The 27,982-nt window shown below is 40.8% G+C and overlaps 1 protein-coding gene across 2 annotated transcripts; it reads right to left on the bottom strand.

Annotated features, from left to right (window-relative positions):
- Positions 1–109: 109 nt before the first annotated feature.
- Positions 110–27,982, bottom strand: Rad21 (RAD21 cohesin complex component). 2 transcript variants are annotated; one of them, XM_041672077.1, is made up of 14 exons: positions 27,843–27,982; positions 18,376–18,550; positions 14,522–14,651; positions 12,829–12,928; positions 10,711–10,817; positions 9,864–10,070; positions 9,299–9,424; positions 8,846–8,968; positions 7,204–7,427; positions 5,831–6,002; positions 5,160–5,308; positions 4,186–4,335; positions 2,452–2,535; positions 110–1,755 (listed from the first exon to the last, which is right to left on the bottom strand). In XM_041672077.1, exons 2-14 carry the CDS (start codon positions 18,517–18,519, stop codon positions 1,564–1,566), a joined length of 1,908 nt encoding a protein of 635 aa, XP_041528011.1. In that variant the 5' UTR covers positions 18,520–18,550; positions 27,843–27,982; the 3' UTR covers positions 110–1,563. The 2 variants fall into 2 exon arrangements, with proteins under 2 accessions (XP_041528011.1, XP_041528012.1); XM_041672078.1 differs by lacking the exon at positions 27,843–27,982 and adding an exon at positions 23,038–23,055.

Genomic DNA, 27,982 nt, shown 5'->3' with positions numbered 1-27,982 from the left:
TTGTAACGAACAGATTATTCTAGGTAAGTCAAATTAAATATTTGGCCATTTTGCTTTTTCAGCTGACATTTCTCCTGGGACAGACCACCAACTGAGCATATTCCAAATGTACGGCTCGAAACACAACTTTTATTAGAAAAGTCATACATAACATAGCGTCAACTATTTTCAAGAACAATATTAAACCCAGTAAGCAACAAAAACCAGACTAACAAAATGTGTAACAAGAAACTAATGACCTTTCTATAATCAAGCATTCAATTATCTACAGTGTCTTTTTACAAAGGGGATATCCATGGTTTACAGGCACGTCATATTGAAAATAAAACTGCAAGAGCAATTTTATACAATTACCATTCTCAAGAAACTGAATCATTAAAATAGTAATTAAGAGTTCACAAATTTAAAATATTTCACATAATTTAAAATTACTGGGTATACATGGAAATCTTAAGTTTTAAAACTGATTTCCCCCCCTTAAAAGTGCCAACACTTAAGCTAGAACTTTCAACATAATTTTGCCCTACAAGTGAAGACATATTTTGATATTCATATAGTCACATAATTTCTGGAGCTATCTGGTCTGTTAATAATAAAGCCTTAATCTGGATGTTTTTCTCCATTTAAATTATAGGAAACTGATACAGGATTACAGTTGCAAAGCTAATAAAGTGAGTTCCAAATACAGGAGTGTGCAGCATTGGAAAGAGATCAGCACTAACATTTATAATAAATATCAGAGAAGCCATTAGTTTTTACAGCACTGTTTGCTTAAAGCAAAGTCAATCTGGTATAGTTTCTCATCTGTCGGCCCTTCAGCAGGCAGGGGGAATTACTATGTTCATGATCTTATTACTCCAACAAACATACCCAAGCATCTTTAAAAAGTGACCGGCAGCCCCTGGAGTCACAGCACTGTGTAAGGCTCTCATCATTCTGAGCTGCGCTAATGTCAGAGTTCCTAAGACTCACACGGAATGGTTTCAGAACACAACAGTCCAAGAGGATCAGTCCTAACACAATTCACAAACTCTTGCTCATTATGGGATTACTTTAAAGCATGATCAAGAAGACAGTAACGTGTTCACGTGCTAGCACAGTGGTTAACCAGACTGCTGGTTTCACTGATGGGAAGACATTTTCTCTTCCTGTCAAGGGACTCAAACCACTAGCTCTTAAAAGTGTCAGGTATTTCCTAGGCAGGTTTTCCTTTCAACACAGTAATGTAAAACTGACATAAAAATGGGGACTTTTGACTGTTACTCCATATTCTTATATGCACCAATATTGCACACATCTGTTCTGAACTGTTAAAAATCTTCTGGGTTCTTGTGGTACTGTTTTCTCCAGGAATACAAACCCAAGTCAAATAAGCAGTTCCCCTTAAAAGATGGCAGCAAATTAGAAACACTGGGGGGACGGGGGGGATGAAAAAAGAAAAGGCAAAGATTTTGTACAAACAAAAAAAAATCTAAAAACTTTCTTAAAGGGTTTTGGTGCCCTGCACATGGGGCGATTTGTATGTACTAGTGAGTGGACACTAGCTCAAATGCTTCTAGCGCCTCAGATAATATGGAACCTTGGTCCGGGTGTCGCGATAATGTCGCTGTATGGCTCTTCCTGTGTGAGCTCGATGGCTTGCTGCTTTTTAAGAACTAAAAAGCTGTAGAACTTTGCTGCAGCCTGCTTCCTGTTTGTGTTTCGACACAGCTCAAGCAAACTGATCGACTCAGCTCCTGTTTTGGCAAGAGCACGCTGAAATAAAACAAAGCAAAACAGATGAATTCAAGTAACATAACACGCACAATAAAGAAATAACTGGATAACACTAATTTTGTACAATCAGTTGGGGCTGAGACTGGACATTCGCATCGAGTTATGTGATTCTCATGTTATTCAATAAGGTAAAGGACTATAAAATATTACAGCACATCTAAAGGCAAAATAAAGTTCATGAAATAAGCAAAGTTGCTTCAATATAGACATGAGACAGTAAAAATAAGTTCTTAGTGGATTAAAGCAAGAACAACAGCAAACTCAAATCAATTCCACTTCAGCCCCCCAAACCCCAAGTATTCATTCCTTCAATCTACTGTAGGAAACCTTGCACAACTTGCTGGGAATTTCATTTCGCTCAAACCTCATCTGTGTCTGGACTGTGACTGACACCTGGCACTCTATGACGCAGCACAGTAACTTGCTCAATGAACGTAAAACACAAATGCACACAGGAGTGGTCTCGATCACAGCGCCACGGATCTGCTTTTCAGGATAACCGTGGCTAAGCACCCTAGAAGCTTGCTAGGTTTACTCCTGGCTCTACAGGTCACCTATGTAGTTAAAAAACTTTAAAACAACGCAGCCCTGGAAACACTTCCACAAAGGTGTGACTCGAAATTCCAGTAGGACTTCTTTCTGGGCAACGACTCCCTGCAGACTATGCTGGCGTACCTGAAGACCATGAAGCATCTGCTGAGTCCTTTTGTTCCACCTCCTTTCCTCTTGGTCCTGATCACCCCCCGAGGCATCTTCATCCTGAATAAATGACCACCACAAGTTGAAAACCTGCGCTCGGCTGACAGGAGAGCAGCACCTCTATCTGGAAAGCTTTTGATTAACACAGTCTGAAGCATCTACATGAATTATAATCTCGCTGCTTCAAAATCATTTGCCATCTACTATGAACTTTGAAATTTGTCTTCCTGATAGCAAAGGAAAGTATTTGCAAACAAACATTTGAATATAACGCCTCTGTACTGGTCTATATGGATGTGGTCTACATAACATGGACCATGGTTAAGAACCTTGAGCCGGGGGCTAGAGAGATGGCTCAGAGGCTAAGAGCATTGGTTGATCTTTCAGAGAACCTGAGTTCAATTCTCAGCAACCACATGGTGGCTCACAACCATCTGTAATGAGATCTGGTGCGCAGACAGAACACTATATACATAATAAATATTTTTAAAAAAAGAAGAAAAAAGACAGAAAAAAGGAAGAACCTTGAGCCAGGACTCAAATCACATTAGGTACAATGTTTCTTTCAATTTCATATAGCTGGAAGTAAAACCAAGCAAAACAGATCAATTAAGTAACCTACATCATAAAGTAGTATTTGGATGATGCCAATTCAGATGCTGGGAAAAATTAATGTTCAATGTTAATTCTGTAGTATGATTTTCTAGACTGTCATCACCAACCAGTAACAAAGAGCCTGCATAATGTCTGATGGACTCAGACTGCTACACATTGAGAGGCACACTATTAATTATTAACATATACTTTACACCAGCTGTCCAAATAGCCATTAAAATAATAAAATGACCATAGCTCCAGCACACGGGTATTAGACACCATGTTCTAAGGAGCTGGGATCAGCAGCTTCACTTGGAACAGGAATCGAGCTTTAATACTGATTCATTATAAAATCTGAGATGACATTTCAATCTAGTAGAGGTTTGGAAACTAAATTTTAGCTTTTAAAATAATGCAATGTTACACTAAAGTATCTGCCATGAAGATGAACTAGAAACATGATGGTTGCTTGCAAAACTATATCCAATATATACACAATGGTCTTGAAAAGGATTATAGCAATCTCATTTAGTTATCTGGAAAAGATTTTAAAGGCAAAAGTTTAAGTAGATACAAATATGACAAAACACCAAATCAAGAGGGTTAATTAAGTTATACAACCTTAATTAGAAAACTTTAGAAAGGACTGTAACATACCCCAGGGAAAAGGAAAGCCATGTCTAAAGCACCTCTAGTCTGTAAAAAGTGACAGTTCTCCAAGTTTCCACTCACACGAGCCAGGTCTTAGTCTGGCCTAATTAAAACAAAGCCCAAACTGAGACAAATAGAATATGTCTGGTTAGCTGGTTTCTGGGCCACAGGTAGAAGGTTTGAGCAGAGGCTGGCTTTAATAGCACTAAACTGAATACTGATCAATCTGTAAGGGCAGTCCCTTCTTTCTCCTGAGGGAAACAGAAAATTACTGCACAGTACAAAATGTGATGTACTCAGTGATTCACGGCACTAAGAATTCAGTTCAAGTTTGATTCTATCTGAACATTTTTCTTCGCTCTGATGCCCAACATTAACTGGCTTGGCTCAAACCTGTCAGGCCAATGAGCTTTTCTAAATTGGGAATCTCCTTTACTCACTGTAGAGCTCGAGTTTTCTTACCTCCTCCTCTTCTTCCTCTTCCTTTTCTTTCTCTTTCTCCTTCTCTTTCTCTGGCAGAAGCTCTAACTCTGGGATCAGCTGACAGATGTTTGGAGGCTCTTCTGGGGGAAGTTCTACTGGTGGTATCTCCATCTGCTCTACCTGCTGAGGCTTCAACCAAAAACAGAAGGCAATTCAAGATCCAGGTTTTCATGGGAGCGTCATTAAATGTAGGAAAGGGTCAACGACTTTCAAGCCACTCCAGTCACTTACTATCTATCCATCCCACACTCTCTCAGCAAGAGCTTTGGACTCAGCATCAAGTAACATGGAAACGGGCACCGCTTCGAGTGCCTCTTGTGCTATTTCATTTTGAGATTAGTATAAGAATCTGAGACCACTGCATGAAGTATTTAAGAAACTACCAGGAGAGTAGTCACTGGTTTCTGTGCTCAAGGAGAAAAGGGCTCTAACTGACAAGTCCTTTGCAGCAAGGGCACAGAGAATAATTGCAGGGCTGGCAACAAGTTGTCCTATCAACAGTTTATGCTGAAGGCTGAAATAGGAGCCCAATGTTACCAAAGGCTGCTTTCCTCTTCAGATTAATTTATCTCTCAGACTTAAAGTTGGCTGTCACTTATTTACTGTTTTACAATTATTTAAGAATATACCAACTATTAAAACTTGTCCGGTATTGGCGAGATGTAGGAATTTTCCAATAACCCAGTACAGGTTTAGAGCCCACGAACGTCACACTGACTAACGTTACTCATTTTGGCCCACTGTGAAGCAAGACTATTCACGAAGAACCAAGAAGTCTCTGCTGAGTTTCATGTCCCTTTCCCACAGAAGATAAAAAGACGGTGCCAGTAAACTCCACTGCCGGTCTTCTGGACCCATTCTCTGCCTAAACTAAGACACTCCTAAATCAAAGCCTCCTTAAATGCCACTTGGAGCTAACTGCAGGACCCTGTCCCAATGTTTCCTTAACTTACAGGTATCACGGGCTCTGGGTCAATCTGTCCAGCTTTCCGCTTCACTCCCTGAGGGGGCGGTGGGGGCATGGCCGACTCATCTATGCTTGTTCTGCTAGCCTCCATCACTGACTCCTGGAGGCGGCTTGGCTCCTCCAAAATGGGCTCATCTGCAAACATCACAAGAAAAGAATTTAGTTTTCAACAATATTTTGAAACAATTTGCTTTGAAAATTAGTTTACTAAGCCACAGATACAGTTACGTTCCCTAATGAGGAAAGCCAGTAAGCACAGCACCAGAATCACCGAGCTTATAACAATGCAAGTGTAACAGGTGGGGAGAAGTTTTTTTTCATTTTTTGGTGTTTTGGGATGCGTTTCTCTGTGTAGCCCTAGCTGTCCTTGTGCTCACAGGGATCCACCCAGCTCTGTCTCCCGAGTGCTGGGACGGAAGTGTCACCACTACCTGGGAGAGCAGTCTTTACAAGTGGTTCCCTCCCAGTCCTGCACAGACACCCCTTAATTATCACTCCAGTTAGCCCCAAGCCCCGCAGCTTTGTCAAGATGAGTTTCCGAAGGCAAGGAGATACATGCATTGCCATGCCCCCCAAACAAGCTCATTCCTCATCCTACATCATGGCTGCTTTGAGGCGTTTGAAGCTTCATCCGGGAACCCTCACAGCAGTACTGACCGATGACTTCACGCTGCTGCTGCTGCTGCTGTTGTTGCTGCTGCTGCTCCTCTCTAGGAACCTCTGGATTCTCAAACTCCTTGAGGAACTCATCCAAATTATCTGCCTCTCCCCCTTTCCTCCTTTTTCTAAGGTCTTCTGGTACAAGTGGTGTAAGACAGCGTGTGAAGAGCTATCAAAAATAAGCAAAACATCAACTATAAAACCACACCAATGGAAGACTAACACCTGTGTTTTCTATTTTCATTAAGGAACGTTTTAACAGTTTACAGCCAGTAAACGCACACTTTAGCAATGTACTTAACATTCTCACACTTCATTTCCATCTGAAAATGATCTGAAATTCGTTTGAATTATAATTGCAATCCTTTTAGAAAGTTGAAAACAAATGTATCTATTAAGCTTCAAGGTCTGAAATGTATTTACCTGCAGTTATTTTCATTGATAAATGCAACACTCCACCTATCACAAGACTGAAGAGATTTCCCTTGTGTTGTCTTCACATAGCTTAACTACTATGTGGAATTTTGCATTACCACACAACATCACCACAAAAATATGTGATTATTTCATGAATGAATAGCAACTCACAGTTTAAGCTATAAACAGCAATGTAATGAACATATTGGCAGAAGCAGTTCCTCCCCAAATTTTAAATCCTTGTCTAGAAAAAAAAGAATCAACTGAATCAAAAATTAAACTTTTTGAGATATCTATTAGCTTACATTCATTGTATGAAAATGGATTTATTATGGCATTTTAATACATGTACATAAGCTAGTTCATTACCTCTACGTCTCTCTTTTTTTTGTGAGAAAAGTGTAGTATAGGGAGTTTAATTAGGGGTGCACACATGAGCACGGGTGTAGGGTTAGTTATATAAATATGGGTACATTACTAGTGGCTATGCCACCAAAGAAATGCCCACTTCCAAAGGGTAAACAAACGTGGCCTTCTTCAAAACTGTGTTTCCAATAAAGAGCAACCCATCAGAACCTTGCTGCTCTGGGGTAGTTGGAGTACACTTCAGCTAACAGCACCATTCAAGCAAGACGCCACAAAAACAGATTGTGTAGTAGTTTGGAACCCAGAAGAGCTGAAAACTATTAATTAGTATGTGTTTGGGGTTCATGGAGACATAAAATAAAGTATGTCTATCCGAAATACAGTTTAATTAAGACAACACAGCTTAATACAGGGAGCTGAGAATACAGTCATTAATAATGGCTTCCTACACGTGAAGAACCTTTCCCGCTTACACTCGGGGAGCGCTGACATGTTTAAGGGAGTGAAGGGTACCACACAACCGACAGAAGTATCTGCTCATGATAAGAAGTGAGAAGCAAACAGGACGAACCCGCCCAGTGCACTACCTTCAGCAGTCTGTTATTCCACAGAGGCTGTGCTGGCAAGGAGAAGAGCTTTTCCACACCCCCTGTCTCTTTCCACATCATCAGCTTCTTGGTGGGTGGGGCCAGGTCCAAAGTTGTAACAATATCGGAATAGTCACTAAGCTGGGCTCTAATTGTCTTACTATCCAATTCTTTGACACTGTCAACAATCAGCTTCCTCTTCCTTTTGGCTTTTGTTTCTTTGACTAGAACAAAAGAATATAAGGCCATTTTTCTGAGAGACCAGCCTGAAACATTCTCCCCCACCCCACCCCCATCCTGGTCTGGTCATTATCTTCTGCCTTTCTAGGCACAGACTGAGGAGCAAGTCCTCATGAAGATGGCATGACTCAACAGACGTCTCTCAAGCAGTATTTACAACAGAGATTTCAACAGAAATTCCCTGAATGCATAATTAACTTCATAGATTTTTTTTTTTTACCATAGAACAGATAAAATAACCTGGCTTAATCCTTAGAACCCACACAGCTTTATTCTGTGAACAGCACACACACCCCACCTGCCAAACGTAAACTCGTACTAAGCTCTGATACTCTTTTCTTTTGAAATTGTACACATTTACTGTTTATTTTAGTCTTTGCTTTCTGAGAACATAATTATACCATGTCCCCCTTCTCTTATACTCATGGGCTTTTTAATTGTTATTGAACATGTGTGTGCATGTGCACATAAATTTAACCTGTTTAGTCTACATAAAGTTACTTGTATGGTTGTATGTTTTCAGGGCTGACCATTTGGTAATGATTTTTGTTCTTATTTTGGAGACAAGGTCTCACTGGACAGCCTTGACTGGCACAGAAGTGATATGTAGTCCTGTCTATCCAGTCTAGTCTCAAATTCATAGACATCTATCTGCCTCTTGGTACTGGGATTAAAGGCGAGTTTCAGTATACTTGGCTAGGCCTAACTCCCCCCACCCCCCATTCCAGACATGGTTTTCTGTTTAACTCTGGCTGTCCTTGAATTCGCTCTGTAGATCAAGCTGGCTTTGAACTCAGAGAGATCTGCCTGCCTGTGTCTCCCAAATGCTAGGCATGTGCCACCCCTGACTGCTGCTAGCGCTAACATTTTTAAGTGTGCTATGAAAAGGAACTAACTTCATGGTGCTTAATTTTTATTAAGGCCAACAACTTATAGGAGCTGTAAAATATTCAATATCTAGAGTAGTCTGAGGTATCTAGAAATGTTCTAGTATCTTTTTTTGGCTTTATTTACTTGGCTTTTATTGCAGAAATATATGTGATTGATGGTCAGATGACAATTTGGGGCCACTAGTTCTCCATTATCACCAGATGTGTCATGGGGATTCAATGAACTCAGTCCTCAGGTCTGTTGGCAAGCACCTTTACCCGCTAAGCTATCTGACCGGCTCCAAGATTACTTATGTTAGTATGCAAGGACCACCGAAGACTAAAACACACAACAGCAGAAAACCTGTTCTGTAATTTTATACCGTGCAGCTCACTGTACAGTCTCTCACAAGACATCCAATTATACCAGACAAAGTGAAGACTGCGATAACTCTATGTACAAGAAGCAGCAGAGAAAGACAACACCTAGGATCTAAAATTCTACACACTGTGGAATCCAAGGATTCACTCACCAGTTATATCAATGGGCTCCAATGCAAAAGCTTCTTCCTCATTTGGGACAAGAGTTGTCTGATCAGTCATGGTTGGCATCGGTTCAACAGGATCCACTGAATCAGGGCTATCAGGCCCACCCACTGTAAAAGCAACACAGTCACAACAGACTTGGGTATGATACACATACCTTACAAATGGAAAAAAGAAATCCTGCTCAGGAAGCGAGATAAAACATCATGGGTTTTAAGAAAACTAAAATTTTCAGGCAGCCCCCGGAGTACAATGTACAAAGAGGGGAATAGCACAGAGTAAACAATACTGAAAACAGGAGAACTAACAATCGATCCTAACCAAGCCAGTCAAGGGTATTTACAGTTTACCAAGAGCTACAGCTATGTTATCATCTGTTTTGTAAGGTGTCTGTTGTCGCTGCGCATCACCCCAAGAATCCTGAAACATGAAATGCTCACTTGACACATTGTCGTCTTCATCCATATCATCGTGCGCGGGCTGCTCTGGCAACATGACTCCTGTCTCAGACAGGGCAGGGGGATCGTCAAAGATGCCACCATCATTATTACTTATAAGTTTGTCATCTGAAATAGTAAACGTAACAGTTAAGATCTGAAAAAGAGGTGCTAAAACCACAATAACTAATCCTGGGGGGAAAATGTTAGGTTTAAGTGGATCAAATTTAAACCTGTATTTAATTTGTACTTGTTTCTCCTAAGGTAGTTTATAAAAGTATAAAACAGTATCTGAAAAAAAATTTGTCTATCACTTTTATTTCTAGTTCATACATTCATAAAACATGTACTTATTCGATATCAAACAACACAACAGCCTGAACAACTAGCAAAATTCAGAACTCTGACAAAAGCATGCACACAAAGATGAACAATTTTGGCTTGTTTTCTAGAATGCTCTATGAGACAACTGATCCCAATTATTCACCCATTTATATCGAGATAGCTGCTTAGGACTCAGAGTTGACGGCTATTCTGAAACAGAACTGAAAGAGAGATGACAACCCACCTAGAATACCGCCATCATTTCCTTCCCCGAAGTTATCATCTTTGTACTGGTCTTCATACTCTAAGTGGTTGATTTTCTCGTTCAGATTGCTGGTGCTCTGCTCGGGCTCCAGGAGGAGGTTGGACGCGCTAGTGCTCACTAACATGTCGTCATCCTCAAAAGCACTGCCTTCCCTCATTATCTCACGGTCGTCCATTCCAAAGTCACCTGCACACAAGGGACACGGCATTAGCTGTGCAGTCAGAAATGCGATCGCTACAAAAACTGCCGAGTTATTACAACTGTGATGCTACACTGCTTTTTCAAGTCTTATTTAGCGACAATTATTGAAATATCCGGTTTAAACTTTGCACCTCTAACAAAATTCAGACCTGAATCTAGATTTAGGTTATCAGAACTTATTTATATAAGGGAAATGGAACATGCACAATTAACATTCACAGACTTCAACTTTGCTATAAAGTGCTGCTATCCAGAAAAGAATGTGACTGAACTGCCAACTGGACCACTTAAGTTTTTGAATAATGTTCACAATAATGCAATTAACTATTCCAAAATGGCTAATTCGCAAGTGAGCATTACTGTATCAACTGGACTTTCCAGACATCAAGTGCAGGCTCTCTCACTGCACGGGGAGCAGGAACCACAAGAACACAACTCTGGTACAGTAACAGACATAATGCCTTACACTACTTGTTTGCTACAGATCGCAAGGCAAGTTGTTGGGCACAAGTTAGACAATTTTTCTGTCCACAGGGAAATAATTTTAAGCCTACTATTCTTTGTAACTCCTGGCAATATAACAACGTAATTAAAATCTAACCAATAATTAGCAATTTGCTTTTACCAAAATCATTTTCCTGTAGGATACTGATGTTTCCAACTTCTTCTCTCATGGTTATCTCTTCCACTCTGCTCTGGTTTAGGCTGAACTGCTGGGCGACATCAATGTCACTGTAAAAAAAGTTCAAATATACATTATTAAGTTCCATAAAGCACCCTAATTTTCTCTTTATACCCTATCAACTTTCAGAAGTCTAATGCTTTGGCCAGCAAATCTCAATATAATCCAAATATGCTTTGAAAGTCAATTTCTTTTTAAATTTTTAAAGTCATTAATGATAGATAAGCAAAATATATTAAATCACCACCTAAGGCAACATGGTATTTACTCAGAAATGATGAATTATGTGAGTACCAGTTCTGAAACAGGATCCAGATGAACTCTAAATTTTCTGATGTTTTTTTGAAACTTGTTTATCTACTAACAACCATCTCTTGTATAATTTAAAAGCACATAATGTTATTCATTGATGAGAACACTACTGGCAAATGCAGAAAGAAGTGGCCAATAAATGGCAAAGAAAAAAGAGACAAAGAGCTAGAATCCTGAAGACTGATGTTTATTAGATACATCAACCAAATGCAGTCTGCAGACATCATGGAGCACCAAACCCAAAAGAAAAACATACTCTAAACCCTAGAGGGAAAGTGCTAAGACAACTGGGGACATTTAAATGCTGACTGGATATATAAAAATCACCACCTCAGGTGGTGGTGCATGCCTTTAATCCTCCGGTGGTGGGAAGCAGAGGCAGGTGGATGGATCTCTGTGAGTCACTTCCAGGATAGCCTAGTGAGATCCTATCTTGAAAAACAAAAACAAAAACCAACCAACCAAACTGGAATCACTGGAATTTCTAAAGTGTATTATTACAGATGCTTTGAGACTTCTTGTTTCTGAAGACATAAGCTTTACAGATAAAAGACCACCTGCTATTAACAGAAAATGGGAAGTGAGTTGAAGCTGACATCAGCTTAGTAAAAAGGCTAAAGGAACCGAGGCTCACAGCGCTAATCTTTAGGGGGAAGGGAGGAAAGCTGGCAGTTAGTGCCCAGCCATAATTGACACAACATGAAAATTCATAGAAAAAATTAATTAGGAGTCAGAGTTTTTTTTTTTTTTTTAAAAAAAAGAAAATCTGTTGTGAAATAAATGGAGAATTTAGTGAGAATGATGGAACACCGTTCAAGGAGTCATGTGAAATTTTGAGACCCCAGTTTCTTCAGAACAGATTTGCTCAGAATATGTTTTTGTGCTCCTGCATGTGTAGCGGATAGGAGTTTACTCCAGCTGTTGTTTGATGTGGGCTGCCCCTCTGTATGCTGTGAATGTTTTACTACCATCGGCTAATAAAGAAGCTGCTGAGGCCTATGGGAGCGCAGATACAGCAAGGCAGGACATCCAAGCGGAGATAGAGGAAAACACATGTATAGTCACACTTGTCATCCCATGACAGCCAGATCTGACTTGAGAACGAAGTAGCGTGCAACAGTACACCTCCACGTAACCTTTTCCTCGGAAACATATCCTAAACGATGAGACTTTCCTACTCCTTCACAAGATAAAAGTCTTCATACATTTTTTTTTATTTATTTATTTTGAGATAGGGTTTCTCTGTAGCTTTGGAGCCTGTCCTGGAACTCACAAAGATCCGCCTGCCTCTGTCTTCCTAGCGCTGGGATTAAAGGTGTGAGACACCACCACCCAGTTATACATACATATTTTAAAAATTAGAGCTTTCAGCACTTGCTTGCTAAGACAACCAGTATGAAACTGTAATAGATTCTCTGAAAAATATAATCTTGAAACAAGCTGCAAGATTACTGATGGAGAATATACCCAGACCAGGCTTCAGGACACATAAGCTTTGCCTAAATCCACCAGGATTCTCAAATTGTAGCTGTATTAGATTTTATAGGTACATGATTTTCCCAGAGAAGAACATTTTTTAAATGGTACGTCTTATAATTAAGATCAACACTCTTAAATAAGGACATGTACTTTACGCAGCTAGAAGTAACTCGGTATCAAACACAAAGGCAATGAATACAGGGGAAGCCAGCAACATGCTAACCATCTACAAGATGAGGGAGCTAGGGAGGAGGAGACAGAGAGACATACTCTAAGTCTGGCAGTGGCTGATCAAAATCATGAAATTCTTCAGGTAGAGTAATGGCATTGTAAGCTGCTTCCCGATTTTCTTCCGGCAGATCGACAACACCTGGAAGACAGAGATGAGGCTCAGCTAAGTACAGGTACCACGTGGGCCAGAGGTAACAGGACAGTTTCCTGAGGTCGCACTGGAGAATGCAGGTAGCACATTCACCTGGAAGCTAGAACTCTTGCTTTCTGCTGTTCCATTACCACAAGCCACACCACTTGTTCTACAGAAACAGTCCAGGTACTGACTGACTGCTCTAAGCTAAAGGCACGTCAACAAACGAACACTGTTAAGTTTTTTACCTTTTACCACGAAATTTATCAAGGGCAGTATGAATGGCTGCAGAGGAGTATAATAAATATACATTATCTTAATCTGGTCATGTTTTCCTTGCAGTGTGGAAGCCAGAGGTCTAGGTCAGAGGACTAGTGCTCACTCCCTTTCTTGAGCTGGTCTCTCACAAACTGTGAAGCTCAACAATTAGGCTGAACAGGAAGTCCCAGGATTTTGTTCTTCCCCAGCACTGGAATCAGGTGCCACAGAACCCTGGTTTTTGTTTTATTATACCGTGGGTACTGAACTCATGCCCTTCATGTTTAAAGAACAAGGAAACTAATAACTAAGTCATCTCCTTAGCTCAGTAGTTGGTTATTTTAGGAAAAGAAGTAACACTCAAAAGTTTCCAGGATAAAAAACATTTAAAAGTAAGATGGCAAGACGGACAGTGGTGGTACACACCTTTAATCCCAGCACTTGGAAAGCAGAGGCAGGTGGATCTCTGTGAGTTCGAGGCAAGCCTGTTCTACAGAGAAACCCTGTCTCAAAAAACCAAAAATAAAGTGATAAGTATTGAGAAAAACAACAAAAGACTATCTATGTAACATGCTATCTACAATACACTTTATTAGACAAAAATTAAACAATATGTAGCTTATTGTTATGTATTATAATAGAAGTATCAGAATACAGTCTTGATACAAACTATTACATAAAGCATCCCCTTATACATTCAAATCATCATCATCATCATCATCATCATCATCATCATCATCATCATCATCATCATCATCGAGAAAGGGTCTCATCCTCAACACATAGCCCACAGATTCTGCAAGGCTGATTGGTCAGAGAGCCCCAGGGATGATCTCATCTTCTCCTCTCCAGTATAAGGTGCCATCATCCCCAGCTTTTCCCATGGGCACTGGACACTGATCTCAGGTCTTCCATGTTTGGTTGCCAAGTACCCTGCCAACTCACTTATCCCCAGCCCATATTCAGATTATTTAATATTTCATCAGTGTTAAAATTACAGACTATGAATTCTCCAGGTACCATTTACTTAGATTTACTTTGATTGGTAGAATCCAATTCTAGAACCAAATCTTAGCCCAAACAAGGCAACAGCAACAACAACATGACAAAGAGTGCTAAATGAGATGTCCCAGGATTAAAGGTACATTGACATTGTTCTGGAAAATTAACCCAAACTCCAGCTGTGTTTCTCAGTCATCACATTAGCTCTGGTGACTCAGTTGTTGTACAAAAGTTGCTTTAGCTATGAAAATAAAACACACCCCAAGAACATGTGCTTAGTAGTTCCCATCCAAGGTATGGGAAACCCCACAGGTTAAAAAAGGAAGAAAAGCACAATACCTGGCCGGAAAGCCATCTTGATCTTAATGAATGCTTCATTACAGTCTGCGAGGAGGTATTTGGCTTTCCTGTGATAGATTCGGACTACTCCCAGGAGGAGGTGTCCCGATGTCCGCAGAGCCATCTTCACCTGAGTAAGATATTAAATTCATTGTCCTTAAACATTAGAGCCAAGCGTACTTTAAATTGTAGGGACTTTTCATTTTTTCTTATATCCTGTATGATTTAAAGTTAGTTAATAAACGTCTGCACTGTACCATTTACTGCCCTAATCTAACCCTCAACACAGACTAAACAGTAGTATTTCGTGAATTCACTTAGACATAAAGGTAGCCGTGAAGCAGGAAGCAAATCTTCCCAGACTTTACCAAGGACAATGTGAATTGTGATTCTGTTTCAGAATCAAAGATTCCTAGCCCTAAAGTGATTTTATTTCATCACTGTCTGTTAAAACTTGTTACTGACCAGGCATGCTTATACACTTAGGCCAAGGCCAACTGAGAAGTAAGGGTGATGTTTGCTGGGGAATTTCCAAGACAGACTTGGAAAATAACAGAATGTCTTTGTCCTTCTGATCCTGCTCTGTGAAGAGAGGGAAAGGACAGGAGTCAATGAGCAGAAGGCCTTGGCTCTGGGATGTCCCTCGGTTGCTGAGCCAGTCAGATCTGTCCCTTTAACACTGTTTCTTTTGTTAAGCCACCGTTTATTACTTTATGTTACTAGATTAGAAGACACAATAATGACCCAAACAGACACACTATTAATGACCTAAACATAAGTCTTCAAAGTCCTCCTGACTACAAGAAAAAATAACTTAAAGAATAAAAAATATAAACTCAAGAGTTCCCCGGATGGTTTTTCCAACTCATACCATAAACTTAAGCTTCCAAAGTTCTATGGTAAAACATGGTTTTTGTTAAAACATATGTCTAAAATTAAATTATATGCATTGTTACTCAAAGTGTGCCTGTAAGTTATATGTGCACACCACATTTTTCTAGGACCCTATTTGTAATCTAGTCTCTGTATTTATAGTTATCTTATGTGATTTGAAGCGAAAACAACAAATTTGCTAGTGTAAATTTTAAGACACCTCTAATTATAACAAAGATCATCAAGGGATACAAGAAACATTTAAACATAATAAAGGCAATAAACAGCAATCCAACAGCCAACATCAGACTAAATGGAGAGAAACTCAAAGCGATCCCACTGTATTCAGGAATAAGACAAGGTTGTCCACTCTCTCCATATCTATCCAATATAGTTCTTGAGGCTCCAGTTAGAGCAATAAGACAACAAAAGGAGATCAAGGGGATGCAAATCAGAAAAGAAGTCAAACTCCCTATTTGCTGATGATGTGATAGTTTACATAAGTAACCCCAAAAATTCTTCCAAGGAACTTCTATAACTCATAAACACTTTCAGTAATGTAGCAGTATACAAGATTAACTCAAAGAAATCAGTATCCCTCCTGTACACAGATGAGAAATAGGCTGAGAAAGAAATCAGAGAAACATCACCCTCCACAATAGCCACAAATAGCATAAAATATCTCGGGGTAACTCTAACCAAACAAGTGGAAGACCTGTATCACAAGAACTTTAAATCTTTGAAGAAAGAATGAGAAGACACCACAAAATGGAAAGATCTCCCATGCTCTGGGGTAGGTAGAATTAACATAGTAAATATGGCAATCTTACCCAAAGCAATCTACAGATTCAATGCAATGCCCATCAAAAATCCCAGCACAACTCTTCACAGACCTAGAAAGAATACTCAACTTCACATGGAAAAGTAACTATCAACACCACCCAACTCATTGGTCCATTTATACGAAGACCCAAAGTTCACTTATGGTTTTAAAATGCCTCGAAGTTTAGATGAATGGACAAGGCCATACAGTCACCATTAAAGCAAAGCAGCAGTTTTACTGCACTAAAATCAAGCCTGTGTCTGCCTGTCGTAGCTTCCGTCTTTCCTCAACCTTTCGTTTTTTTCACTACATCTTAGCTGTACCCTTCCAAGAGCGTCCCATAGCCAGAGTCATGCAGCAGGCAGCTTTCAGAGTAGTGCAGACCATACAGTAGCGTATCAGCTCATCTACTGAGGAGAAAGCTACTACAAACACCTTTAAAAAAAAATTAAATACAGACATTAAGTCTTCAACTACTTACTGCTGAGTAAATACCAAGGGAGAAGACCCATGGCTTACAATGCAGAGCGACTGGGCTATTCACATTTCCACCAACAATAAAGCTGTTCCCATTGCTCCACATTCTCACTACCACTTAGTAGTCTCAGGGTTTTGGATTTTGGTCATTCTAATAAATATGTGATGACATTTGGTTGTTTTAATTTTTACTTCTTTGACCACATGATGCAGCAACATCTTTTAAATATATTTACTTGCTTTCTGCATACACTTTCTTTGATCAAATTTTGATTAAAGTTTTTGGCCTATTATATAATTTTTTCTTTTGTTAGTCTGAAGAGTTCTCCGAACATTGTGAACCATTTTCCTCCAACAGTATCAGTCTGACTGTCCTTTTGTTCTCTCAACAGTATCTTTTAAAAAGTAAGAATTTGCCTCAGTGTTGGAGATACAGTCCCAACTCCAGAAAAATTTAACTGAACTCAGTTGTAAATTCTTTGATGGGCTATACCTTTGGTGTTATCTCTCAGAAGAGATGACCAAACCAAGGGCAACTTTTAATAAGCTATTTTCTCAGAGTTTTATATTTCACATTTTAGGTCCATGACCTGGAATTAACTTATTTTTGCAATAGCATTTGTCCTAGTACTGCTTACTGAAAAAACCACCCTTGTTTCCTCCCGCTTCAACTCCGCTCTACCATGCTGATCATACACAGCTGCCACCTCCTTCTGCTTTTCTCTGAGATCCAGGGACCTGAACATTATCATTTCTCTGGCCTGAAAAGACTACTCTTTCTTCATGTATTCTGCTGTCAGTCTCGAAATGGTTGTATTCCACAGGACCAGAGAATTAGGAGCTCAAAATTTAGAAATAATGTACACTTTTCCAACAGAGAAAGCTTAAGTAAATCACACTCAACCCAAACAGTGACTTTTCTAGACTGGAAACCCTATAACGATCTTAGGAATTATTTCATCTTGGCAGGGGTCTGTTTCCAATCCTGTAAATTCTGTAGATAAGGAACTCTGATGCCATACAACAATTAAACGGGCTATAAACACGCTGTTTCTGAGTGTGGTTAATCACAAGGCAATATAGTTTACTTTTATGTAAACAGCAAAGCTAATCTGTATGTAACATATACACCTACAATATTCTATCAGGCAAACAAAATACTATGAAAGGATTCTCTAGAAGACAGGACTACTGATAACTTTTATTGTCTGTCAAGTCTTCATATTGCTAAAACTTCAAATTAGAACTGTCCTCGGAAGCCTATTAAAGAAATACCCACAATCTCAGTCAGTTCCCTGAGTTATTAATTTTAAAACCAGCCAAACTTATACAGAATGAAAACTTTAATCCCAAGCCGTCCACCTAAAAATAGACTTTTAAGAACAAGTCTCTGTTCATATTCAGCATTATTCCCCAGATATAATTCCCCCCACAATAAAGATCAACTCTGCATACATTAATACCAACGTGGGTCAGGCTACAGATGCTAAAGAGTGTTTCTCAAGGCCAGCCCACACATTCTGATCATTATCACCCTGAAATGATAAACAGGAAGACATGAAGGACACTTGGAGACTCTACCTGCAGGCTCCCCCTGCTTCCACACACAGTAACAGTTGTTCTACAAGTTCCGTTTCACACATGAATACAGAGTAGAGAAACATGCCCAGCCCACACCTACCTTTGGTGAGATGATGCTCTCCACACTGCTCTCTAGGTTACACTCAAACACATGGGCTTTGGTTAGCTTCTTGTCCCAGTGGGCCGCTAGCCAAATTTTGGCCAGCGGCCCTCTTTTACTGAGGACAAAATGTGCATAGAACATTTTTCTTGTTTGCTATGAACTAACAAGAAACCTGAGGAGAGAAGAAAAAAGTTATAAAGTTTTATGTGAGGATGGAAACATTTATTAAAGTATGTAAAAAATATGAAAACTCTAGTTTCCTACATTGAGTATAGGCATAAGAACAGCTGGAAAGTACAGTAAACATTGTACAAAATAATCCTATTATTTTAATTTGAGGGCACGGACCATCCCCAAGTATTAAGATGTACAGGTAAAAGGGTCAAACTGCTTGTATGACTTGCTATTTTAAGACTGTCATCAAAACTCTTATTCTAAACCTAACCAAGTATTAATTCTATTTCTAATCTAAGTATTGACATTAGACATAATTCTGCTTACTAACTGGTATCTAGATGTAAAGAAAGAAGACTGTCTAAGCCTAGCATATATGAGGACATGGACTCAATCAATCCCCAGTACCACAAAGAAAAACAAACCAATCAAAACCAAAACTACAGAGTAAAGAAAGGCACCTGTACAGGCAGCTGCACGTATGCTCTGAGCTGCGCCTCTGTAGCAGAGCTGAGGAGAAGGCCTGTTCCGCTGGACAGATGGAACCCACCCTAACTTTTTAATTTTTCTTTTGACTACAAAATTTGTCCTTTATGTTAACTTCCCCCTTCACAGGAGATAGTAAGCACACCAGCCCCTTTTGTCAAATGAATTCTGCCCTTTTCTGAAATGCCGGAGGCACATACATATATTTCAAGACAGGGTTTCTCTGTGTAGCTTTGGAGCATGTCATGGAACTCACTCTGTAGACCAGCCTGGCCTCAAACTCAGAGATCTGCTTGATTCAACATCCTTAGTGCTGGGATTAAAGGCGTGCACCACCACGGCCTGACCAGAGGCCTTTTTTTTTCTTTAAAAGAAATAAAAAGCGTATCTTTAACAAAATGACTAGTTTTGGCTTAAGAATAAAATCTCTGTTCAAGATCAACTCTCTCTTTTTAAAATCGACTTTTTAAAGTGATTTTGTGAGTGTTTTGTTTGGATGAATCCACACCACGTGTATGTTTGGTGCCCATGGAAGTCAAAAAGGGAGGATACTTATTAGACTCCCTCAAACTGGGGTGAGGGATGTGAGCCACCACGTGGGAGCCGGGAACTGAACTTGGGTCATCTCATCTATAAGAATAACAAGTGCTCTTAGCTACTTAAGCCATCCCTCCAGGCCCTAGCTTTGGTTTTTTATTTTGAAGTGACTACAGATGCATAAATAGCTGTTTCAATAGTGGTATCTTCCAAATGCAGACTGTGACACTGGCTTAAATGTGCATCTCAACGGCATCATGCTGCATGTGTAGATATGTGCTTCCCACCACAAAACAAGACATACAACAGTCTCGTCTACCCCTGCCCCGTACAAGCCCTGTCAGATAACAGCCTACGTATCTCATTTCAGTATTTTTATACGAACACAAATTATCTAAGTCACAAAGAGTGGGCTTTCTTTCAGAGTTAGCACAACGTTACCACTCACCAACAGTGCATTCCCTTTATGGCTGAGGAGCATTCTGTGAGAGGAAATGAACTAGTCTACTTAGCGACTCTCACCCTCTCACCCGCTGATAAAACTCATGTACACACTGCACACTTACTGTCAACCAAACCCGTCTCTACAACAACCATTCTATAGTGTAGTTGCTAGGCAATACAATAAGAGTATATATGGTTTCAAGGATATTTTAATACAATGATCATAACTACATGTTTTACAACTAGGCAAGATTATTCTAAAATTAATATGGAGCAGCAAAGCAGCTAGAAAAGCTAAAACAACTTAAAAAATGAACAGGAAAACAGAAAGACTAAGTACAACAGTTTTAACCCTAAACAACTCTCAGTCAGCACTGTGGTACAGGCAGAAAGAAAGACACACAGGGAAAACTATAACCAAACAGAGTCCAGAACAGACATGGTGCATCTCACACTGATTTTTCATAAAGATGCAGAAGCAAGTCAAAGATGGAAAGACATCTGCAACTGGACTGGAGTGATTTAGTGAAACACACACAGACCCAAACAGAACAGAAACAAAATGCAAATCCCACACAGCTAAATTTGAACCTCAAGCTACACACAAATAATTATTCAAAACATTAGATTATACCTCTCGGAATACTGGGATAGAGCCACCGAGCACTCAATGGGCTGCCTGCTCTCTGGAAAAAAACACTGTATATATAGCACATGCAACAAAACCTAGAGTCGAAGACTCAAAGTTTAGTTTTAAATAATTCCATCTGGCCAACTTAACACCAACTTACTGTATAAGAAACAAACGGAATCTGAATTAAAAATTAGACCACAGCCTTAATGAATACTAGAGCACTGCAAGAAGGGAACAAAACAGTACACCATCACTAATGCACTCTGTAAACCGGCCTTCAGTACACCATCACTAATGCACTCTGTAAACCGGCTTTCAGTACACTAAAATCCTTTGCTCTGTTTAAGACTACTGAGAACTTTAACTGAAAAGAAGTTATAAACCCCAGTATCTGGCTACATCCTGAATCCAGAACATGTAAGGAGCTGTCATGACTAGACAGGGAGAGAAAATACGATTAGAAATGGAACTCTCCCAGCGAAGGACATCCCATGAGAAACCGGAACATCACAAGATTTCTAGCAATTCTAAGCCACCAGGAAATACAAAGCAAAGCCCCACGAGTTAACCAATGCACCCTTACAAAGTTGTAGTGAGAACAAAGGCAACATCAAATGCTGGAGGATATATAAGCATTTTTACAGTAGCTGAAAAACCAAGAAAGGACTAACTATAATTTCATATTTCACATAAGGGAATGGTAAATTTTAAATGAAAAACTGCTTACACTGTAACTGTCAACATGCTTATTCTTTCTACTGATGAAACTGGCGTGAGGTATCACAGCCTGGAGATTTCATGTGTGCAAAAATACTGTCTGTGGTGAAAAAACCTGAAACCTGCAGGAAAATGGGTAGAACTAGAGAAGATCATACTGAATGAGGTGACCCAGACCAGAAGGACAAACACTGAAAAGTTCTCGCGAGGCTCCTAGCTCCAATCTTTAGATGTGAGTATGTAACCTGGAGCAACCACAGAAACCAGAAGAGCTAATGGGGCGGGGCGTCCAGTAGAGAGGAATAGCAGGGTGTAAGCGATCTGAAGGGGGAAATGGGAAAATTGGGAGATAAATACTGAAGGGGAGTAAAATAACAGTAAGGGTGTCTGAAAGTCACAAGGAATCTTATTATTAGTTACCTAAAATTACACATATGTAAGTTGTCATAAAAATATACGTATATAATTCAAATGAAAATTTCACATCTGCACTGACAATGCTTTCTCTAAAAGCCAGACTACCTAACCAAAACTCCAACACTGGCAGAAGCCCCCACTCTTTGTAACCGTTGGTCAACACTGTCTAAGAGACTCCCCTAAACACATAGACTTAACATTACTAGTACCCTTTCCCCTAGGTGAAAAGACCTCACTGCTAAGGACACCATACATGTTGACGGCCAGGCCAAAGCTTCCAAGCTGGATCTTACCTGAAAGCGCCCAAGAAGGTAAGTAACTAACAGCTGTACCCAGTTATGACGTCTCTGAGCACAATGCTGACCAGCATGGCACCATAACTCTATGGGTGCAGGAGAGGCTCTCCAATTGGATATACAGGGAAATCATGCCCAGTACTGGAAACCTGGTCAGTCCCTGAGGCTGGTGAAGTTGTGGATCTTGAAGGAGAGCCTGCAATTGTCATTTTACTAAACAGCGCATTCCTACTACAGTCTAAACAACTGTCCTTAGATCCAGATAAATGCAGTCCTCACTTCTCAGGGAAACTTCTCTTTGCAACAAAAACCATTACGAGAAAGAAAGTCTCAATCCATCAAAATACAGGCTAGTGGAGCCCAGGCTCAAATGATACATACATCTACAACACAACTCCTGCACCTGAGCTCAGAGACCACCTAGGGAAGGAGACAGAAATATTTTAAAAGCCAGAGGGACCAAAGTTTGCTGCGAGACACTGTTTACTAGAAATGTGAAGTCTCAACAAGATGGCTGGCAAAACATGACAGCACCAACAGACATGCTGACATGGAAGGGGGGGAAAGCTTATGAGGCCCCAGTCCTAGACAAAGAACTAGAAGCAGCTAAGGAATGCTGAGAGCAGGAGAAACAGTTTCCCCCAAGGAGAATAGCAAATGGTCAGCCCTGAAAACATACATCCAAATAACATACAGACTGGGCAGGTTTATTTATGTTTAGGAGCACAAATACGCACACATGCCTGCATACACACACCTGTACAAAACAATTAAGAAAAAGAGGCCATGAATTTGAAAGAGGAGGTGGGGTACATGGGAGGATTTGGAGAGGTGAAAAAGAAATAGAAAATTATGTATTATTTATGCGATGGTAGTGTGGAAAAAAGACAAAAACAACCAGGTTTGCTCCAGTTCTCCCTTTGCCAAAAAAGATGTTGAAATTCATATTCTCACCTAATGCTTCAAGTGCATCACTAATTCACAGTAGAAAGTTTTTCTAAAAAAGAAATCAAAATACAAGCTTCATCAACTATTTAATATAAGACCGTAAACTTTCTAGCAAATATCAGGTTGAGAACTAAAGAATACTATAACAGAAAATACTCAGTCAGATCAAATGCTATGTGGTGTATGTAACTCCCAGAGCTACATCAGCCACTTCATATTTTATGTAACAGTATGCCTACCACAATCAAAGGAGCCTTCCATTTTCAAGTCGGAGCTGTCAAGCATTATAAAGTTTGTTAGCAAAACCTCAACTATCCCTAAAACCTGGCACTGGCGCACACCTTTAATCCTAGCACACGGGAGGAAGAGGCAGGAAGATATCTGTGAGTTTGAGGCCAGCCCGGTTTACAGGGTGAGTTATATGACAGTCAAGGCTACAGAGAAAAATCCTGCCTCAAAAACCAAATAAACCTAGAGAATTTATAGAAACGCAATATGGCAAATTTTTCTTAGAAATGCGGCCACTGATCTACACGAAAACCCCAAAACATTGTGCTCCAAATAAGTTGACACTTGTTACGACAAAGGAGTTACAAAATATGTGCTTAATAAGAAAACAGGGTATACCAAATGATCTCTTAAGAAATCTCAAAAACTCTATAGAGATTCTAGAAATTAAAAGTCCTAGCAAGTTTCAGCAGGTGTCAGGAGTTTATGGCAATACGTCAGCTGCTGCTCAGGACTGTGCCCAAAGCATTCCAGCTATGCGAAGGCAGGCTCCTAAATAGATTCTGGCATGGGTGGGATATGGGAAGTGAAGCAGAGGAGTACTAAAATTAATCTGGGAAACAATTAGTAACAGGAGAGCGTTCGATCAAGGGAAGTCAGAGCGGCAGGAGCCACATCTGAATCAAGAAAAACCCAAGCATCATCACTGCCCCCTTTCCCTAGTTATACAAACTTTTAATTTTTAAAAGTGGTTGTCTAATCTGTAGATTTTGCAGATTCTAAATTGTGTCGATCCTTTGCAAAGACCTTTGCATTTGAAGGCAGAGCAGAGCTTGTCAATACAATGATTTGAACCAACATTTTCTAAAGCAGCAATTTATTGTTGATGGTTATTTAGAACATACTCGCTAATGCAAAAATAAACTATTCCCAAGAAGAAAGTCAAATTGGCTGGGCAGTGGTGGAGCACGCCTTTAATTCCAGCACTTGGGAGTCAGAGGCAGGTGGATCTCTGTGAGTTCGAGGCCAGCCTGGTCTAAAGAGCTAGTTCCAAGACAGGCTCCAAAGCTATAGAGAAACCTTGTCTCAAATACTAAAAATAAAAATAAAATTCCTCCACTCACCTATAGGAAAGTGATGGATAAACTAATACAACTTCTCTGAAGAGCAATGTGGTAAGGTCTTCTGAAAAGGTCACACACACTCATGTAGTCTGAGCAGAAACTACATTTCCAGTAATCAATATTAAAGTTATACTTTGATGTGTGTATTACGAGAGAGAGAGAGAGAGAGAGAGAAGAGAGAGAGAGAATGAGAAAGAACTAAGCAGCACCAAATGTTTTGCCAAATTTCCTAATGATTAAAATGCCAGCCCAGTTTACATAGGAATAAAGAGCACACAGGACAAGCCTAGTTTCTAAGCACTTGATGGAAGTGCAGCTATATTCTGTTGCCTTGACAGCATAACTTACTCATTATTATCAAATTTATCAAAACACTAGGAAGACTCTACCTGGCCATCAATAAGGGATTTGAAAACAAATACATCTATACAACAGAATGTAAGGCAGACTTAAAAAATGATGTCAGCTTGGTACTAACAGGAAGGTCCAGGCCAAATTTAGAGTACTTGTGGGTGGGGGGATGTCTTTGTGATATAATGGACGTGGTCTATGTATAGAAAGGTGCCTCAGTTGCCATCAGATCTTAAGGTTCCCCACATTTTTAGGTTCAGCCAACTGCAATGGGAAGTATTTTTAATACATGTGTCTGTGTACGCCTTTTATTCTTTTCATTATTCCCCAAACAATATGGTGTGCCCAAGAATTTAAGCATCCCCAGGCTTTTCCCCTTGGTATAGGAAGGAGCTGTAATCCCAGCAACACAGTGTGTCCTGGAGCCAATTTCCTACCTACCCTAAGGCACAGTGGCCCCCTCAAGTTTACATGAACACATGCATATCTCAGAGAGATTGCAGGCATGGTTCTAGACCATTTCCACTGAGTCAAAGGAGGTTTTGGTTTGTCAGTACGCATAAAGTCAACTGTTTTAGGATATTAATTGTATAACCTCTTTATGTCTAAGAAAACAAGGTGTGTAGCTTTATAAAGTAGGCAGTATTTTATTAACCTAAATGACCTAATCATGATCTGAATGTTGGAAAAAAGTATTTACAAGTTGGATGCGTAAAGGGTTCTTACAAACTTTCCTTCCACTAGTTTAATTAACAAACAAAAATCGCCACAGGAAATATTAAAGGCAACAAAAGATGTACAACATTTTAAATCCATGGTTGGTTAATCCATCTATGGGAGCCAATGAACATGTAAGGTCACCTGTATATACTTAGGAGCATTTTGCATAAGCACAAAGTATGTGTGGAGTACTTATGAAACCGGACACAGGAGTTATCTCCGGAGAGAGGGTCTGCACTTTTGTACTGTTTTGGGTGTACTCATGAATGTGATTTTTAAAAAAAACCTTGGGCATACCTATCCAAAATAGAAACTACCACATTAGGAATCAACATCATCCTGATTTTCATCAGTTAGCAAGTGATGCTTTCTAACCTCATTCATAGCTCACTTTCCCCATCATAAAAACACCTTCAGATGATAGCTGGGCTGTTTGCTAACTGGAGAACATCACTACCTAACTCGAATAAAAATGGAGCTATTGGCAAGTGCCATGGAAGGCTAAAAACAAACAAACCAAACCAAAAATAAAACAAAATAAAAGCAAAAAGGATATGTCTAGCCTGCATTTTACTGACTCTCCTTTGGTTCCAATATTGACAGATTCAGTTCTAGTTTGAAAATTGACACCTTCCATACTTAAGTTATTTGCAATAGCTAAGAAATCATTTCATGCCTGAAATTTAGTCTGGGCTCACGGTCTGTAATCCCAGGACTCCTGAGTCTGAGGCAGGAGGACCTTTAAGGCCAGCCTGGGCTACATAATAAGACTCCTCCAACTCTCCAAACATTAACAAAATAGAAGACCAACCCCCTCCCCGACTGACTTTTAGCTTTCTCAACCGCATAGTGGGAGCAATCTCATCACGTATAATAAAAATTAAGTGGGACAGCACATGTAGTGCCAAGCAGATGCAAACGGAGTCTCAAAAAATAACCTGCCCAGTTAGCACCTATAAGACAAAATGGAAAACTCAAAGTATTTCCCAAGATTTAAAGTTTCCCCAATTACCCAAGTTAGACTCTGCATGATTTGCTAAGTTAGAAAAGAAATTCCCAAAATTCCCAACTTGTGCACAAAAAACAGACATTACACTACTTCAACGTCTTTAACTTACAAACTGTGAAGTACTTCAAACACTGGACAGGGCACATGCTCTCTCCAATGCCTTCTCAAAAAAATAAAGTTGCTCCCAACATCAAAGGTATTTACAACTTAAAAAAGCCGCCTCAGTCTGTTTACAAAACCCCGCAGTCTCTCAGTCCGCTGGCTTTTGATTTTTTAATAGGATTTTGCACCCTGGGGGGAACCGACGGTGGACAACGCTTATCCCGTACAGTTTAACGGGAGTAAATATTAACTTTCTCTTGTAAAGAGAAGGTGACGTACAGAAGTCGCTTCCAGAAACCCTTCAAACACCAACGCGTTTGGGGACGCTGAACACAGCTTAACAAATCAGAGAGCCCGAAGAAATCGTCTACAGCCTTTCCCTCTTAAATTTGAAGGCAGCTTGGTTTAGCTGAACACCTCGACTGTGCCACCTTACACTATCCTGGCAGAGCACTCTGAAAAGCCTTCCTGTGCCACGAAATAAGCAGGCAGAATCAGAGCGTCCCCACAACCACTCGATCCTTAATCATTAATAATAATGAAAAAGTTTAGAAAGTTACGGGGAAATCCAGTTACACTCATGTCCTAGGAAGCAATGTTTCCCCGTCGTGTTTTAAAACAGCCTGTCCAATTTTGGGAATTCCGAACATTAATAAAAGGAAATATTGGAAAGATATCGGGTCGGGGAGCCAGCATCCTGGCTGGCGAGTCCGGGGACCCAGCGGTCACCACATGCCTGGCGCGAGACCCGGACCTCGGACCCCACACCCGGAGCACCGCGACGGCCCCGGGAGCCTCCCTGCCGGCTCCCGCCCTCGGCGAGTCCCGCGTCTTTGCGGCCAGCCATTTTCCCTCGAGGGGGCGGCCGGATCCCGGAGAGCGGGCTCGTTCAAACCTCCCTCGCCTCCCCGCCAGCCCCGTGTTCCTGCCGTCCGACATCGGCACAGCGCAGCGACTTTGGGGGGGGGGGGGGGGCGAGGAGCGGAGCGGAACCATTAGTCACTTGGCCCGCGCGGAGCACGGTCCGGGGCGGCGAGGACCCCCCAGGCGAGGGCGGGCCCGGGAAGGGGGGAATCGGGGGACCCAGGCGCCCTGGAGCGGCTCGGTGCCGGCCGGGAGTTGGCAGCAGCACGCGGGGGTGGGGGCGCGGTACCGGTCGCCTTCCCACCGCCACTCCCGGCCGCGGGGCCCGCGCCCCGACAGCAGCACGGCGGGGGAAGAGCAGGGGGGAGGGAGAAGGAGCCGGAGCCTAAGTAGGGGTCGGCCGGGCCGCTTACCTGTATCTCCGCGGGGAGCCGGGAGGGGTGGGTGGCCCGGGGAGGGGGGGAAAGGGTCGGGGGAGGGGGCGGGGAAAGGGGGAGCCCTTGTGCGGTGTCGCCTCGGAGCTACTCGCGCCACCGCCACGGCCGCCGCCTCC

This window comes from Microtus oregoni, unplaced genomic scaffold (genome assembly GCF_018167655.1).
Source record: "Microtus oregoni isolate MIOR12 unplaced genomic scaffold, Mior012 000022F_ref0000154, whole genome shotgun sequence".
NCBI lineage: Eukaryota > Metazoa > Chordata > Mammalia > Rodentia > Cricetidae > Microtus > Microtus oregoni.
Note: the sequence above shows the minus strand (reverse complement) of the source record. Positions and strands in the feature narration are given on the sequence as shown.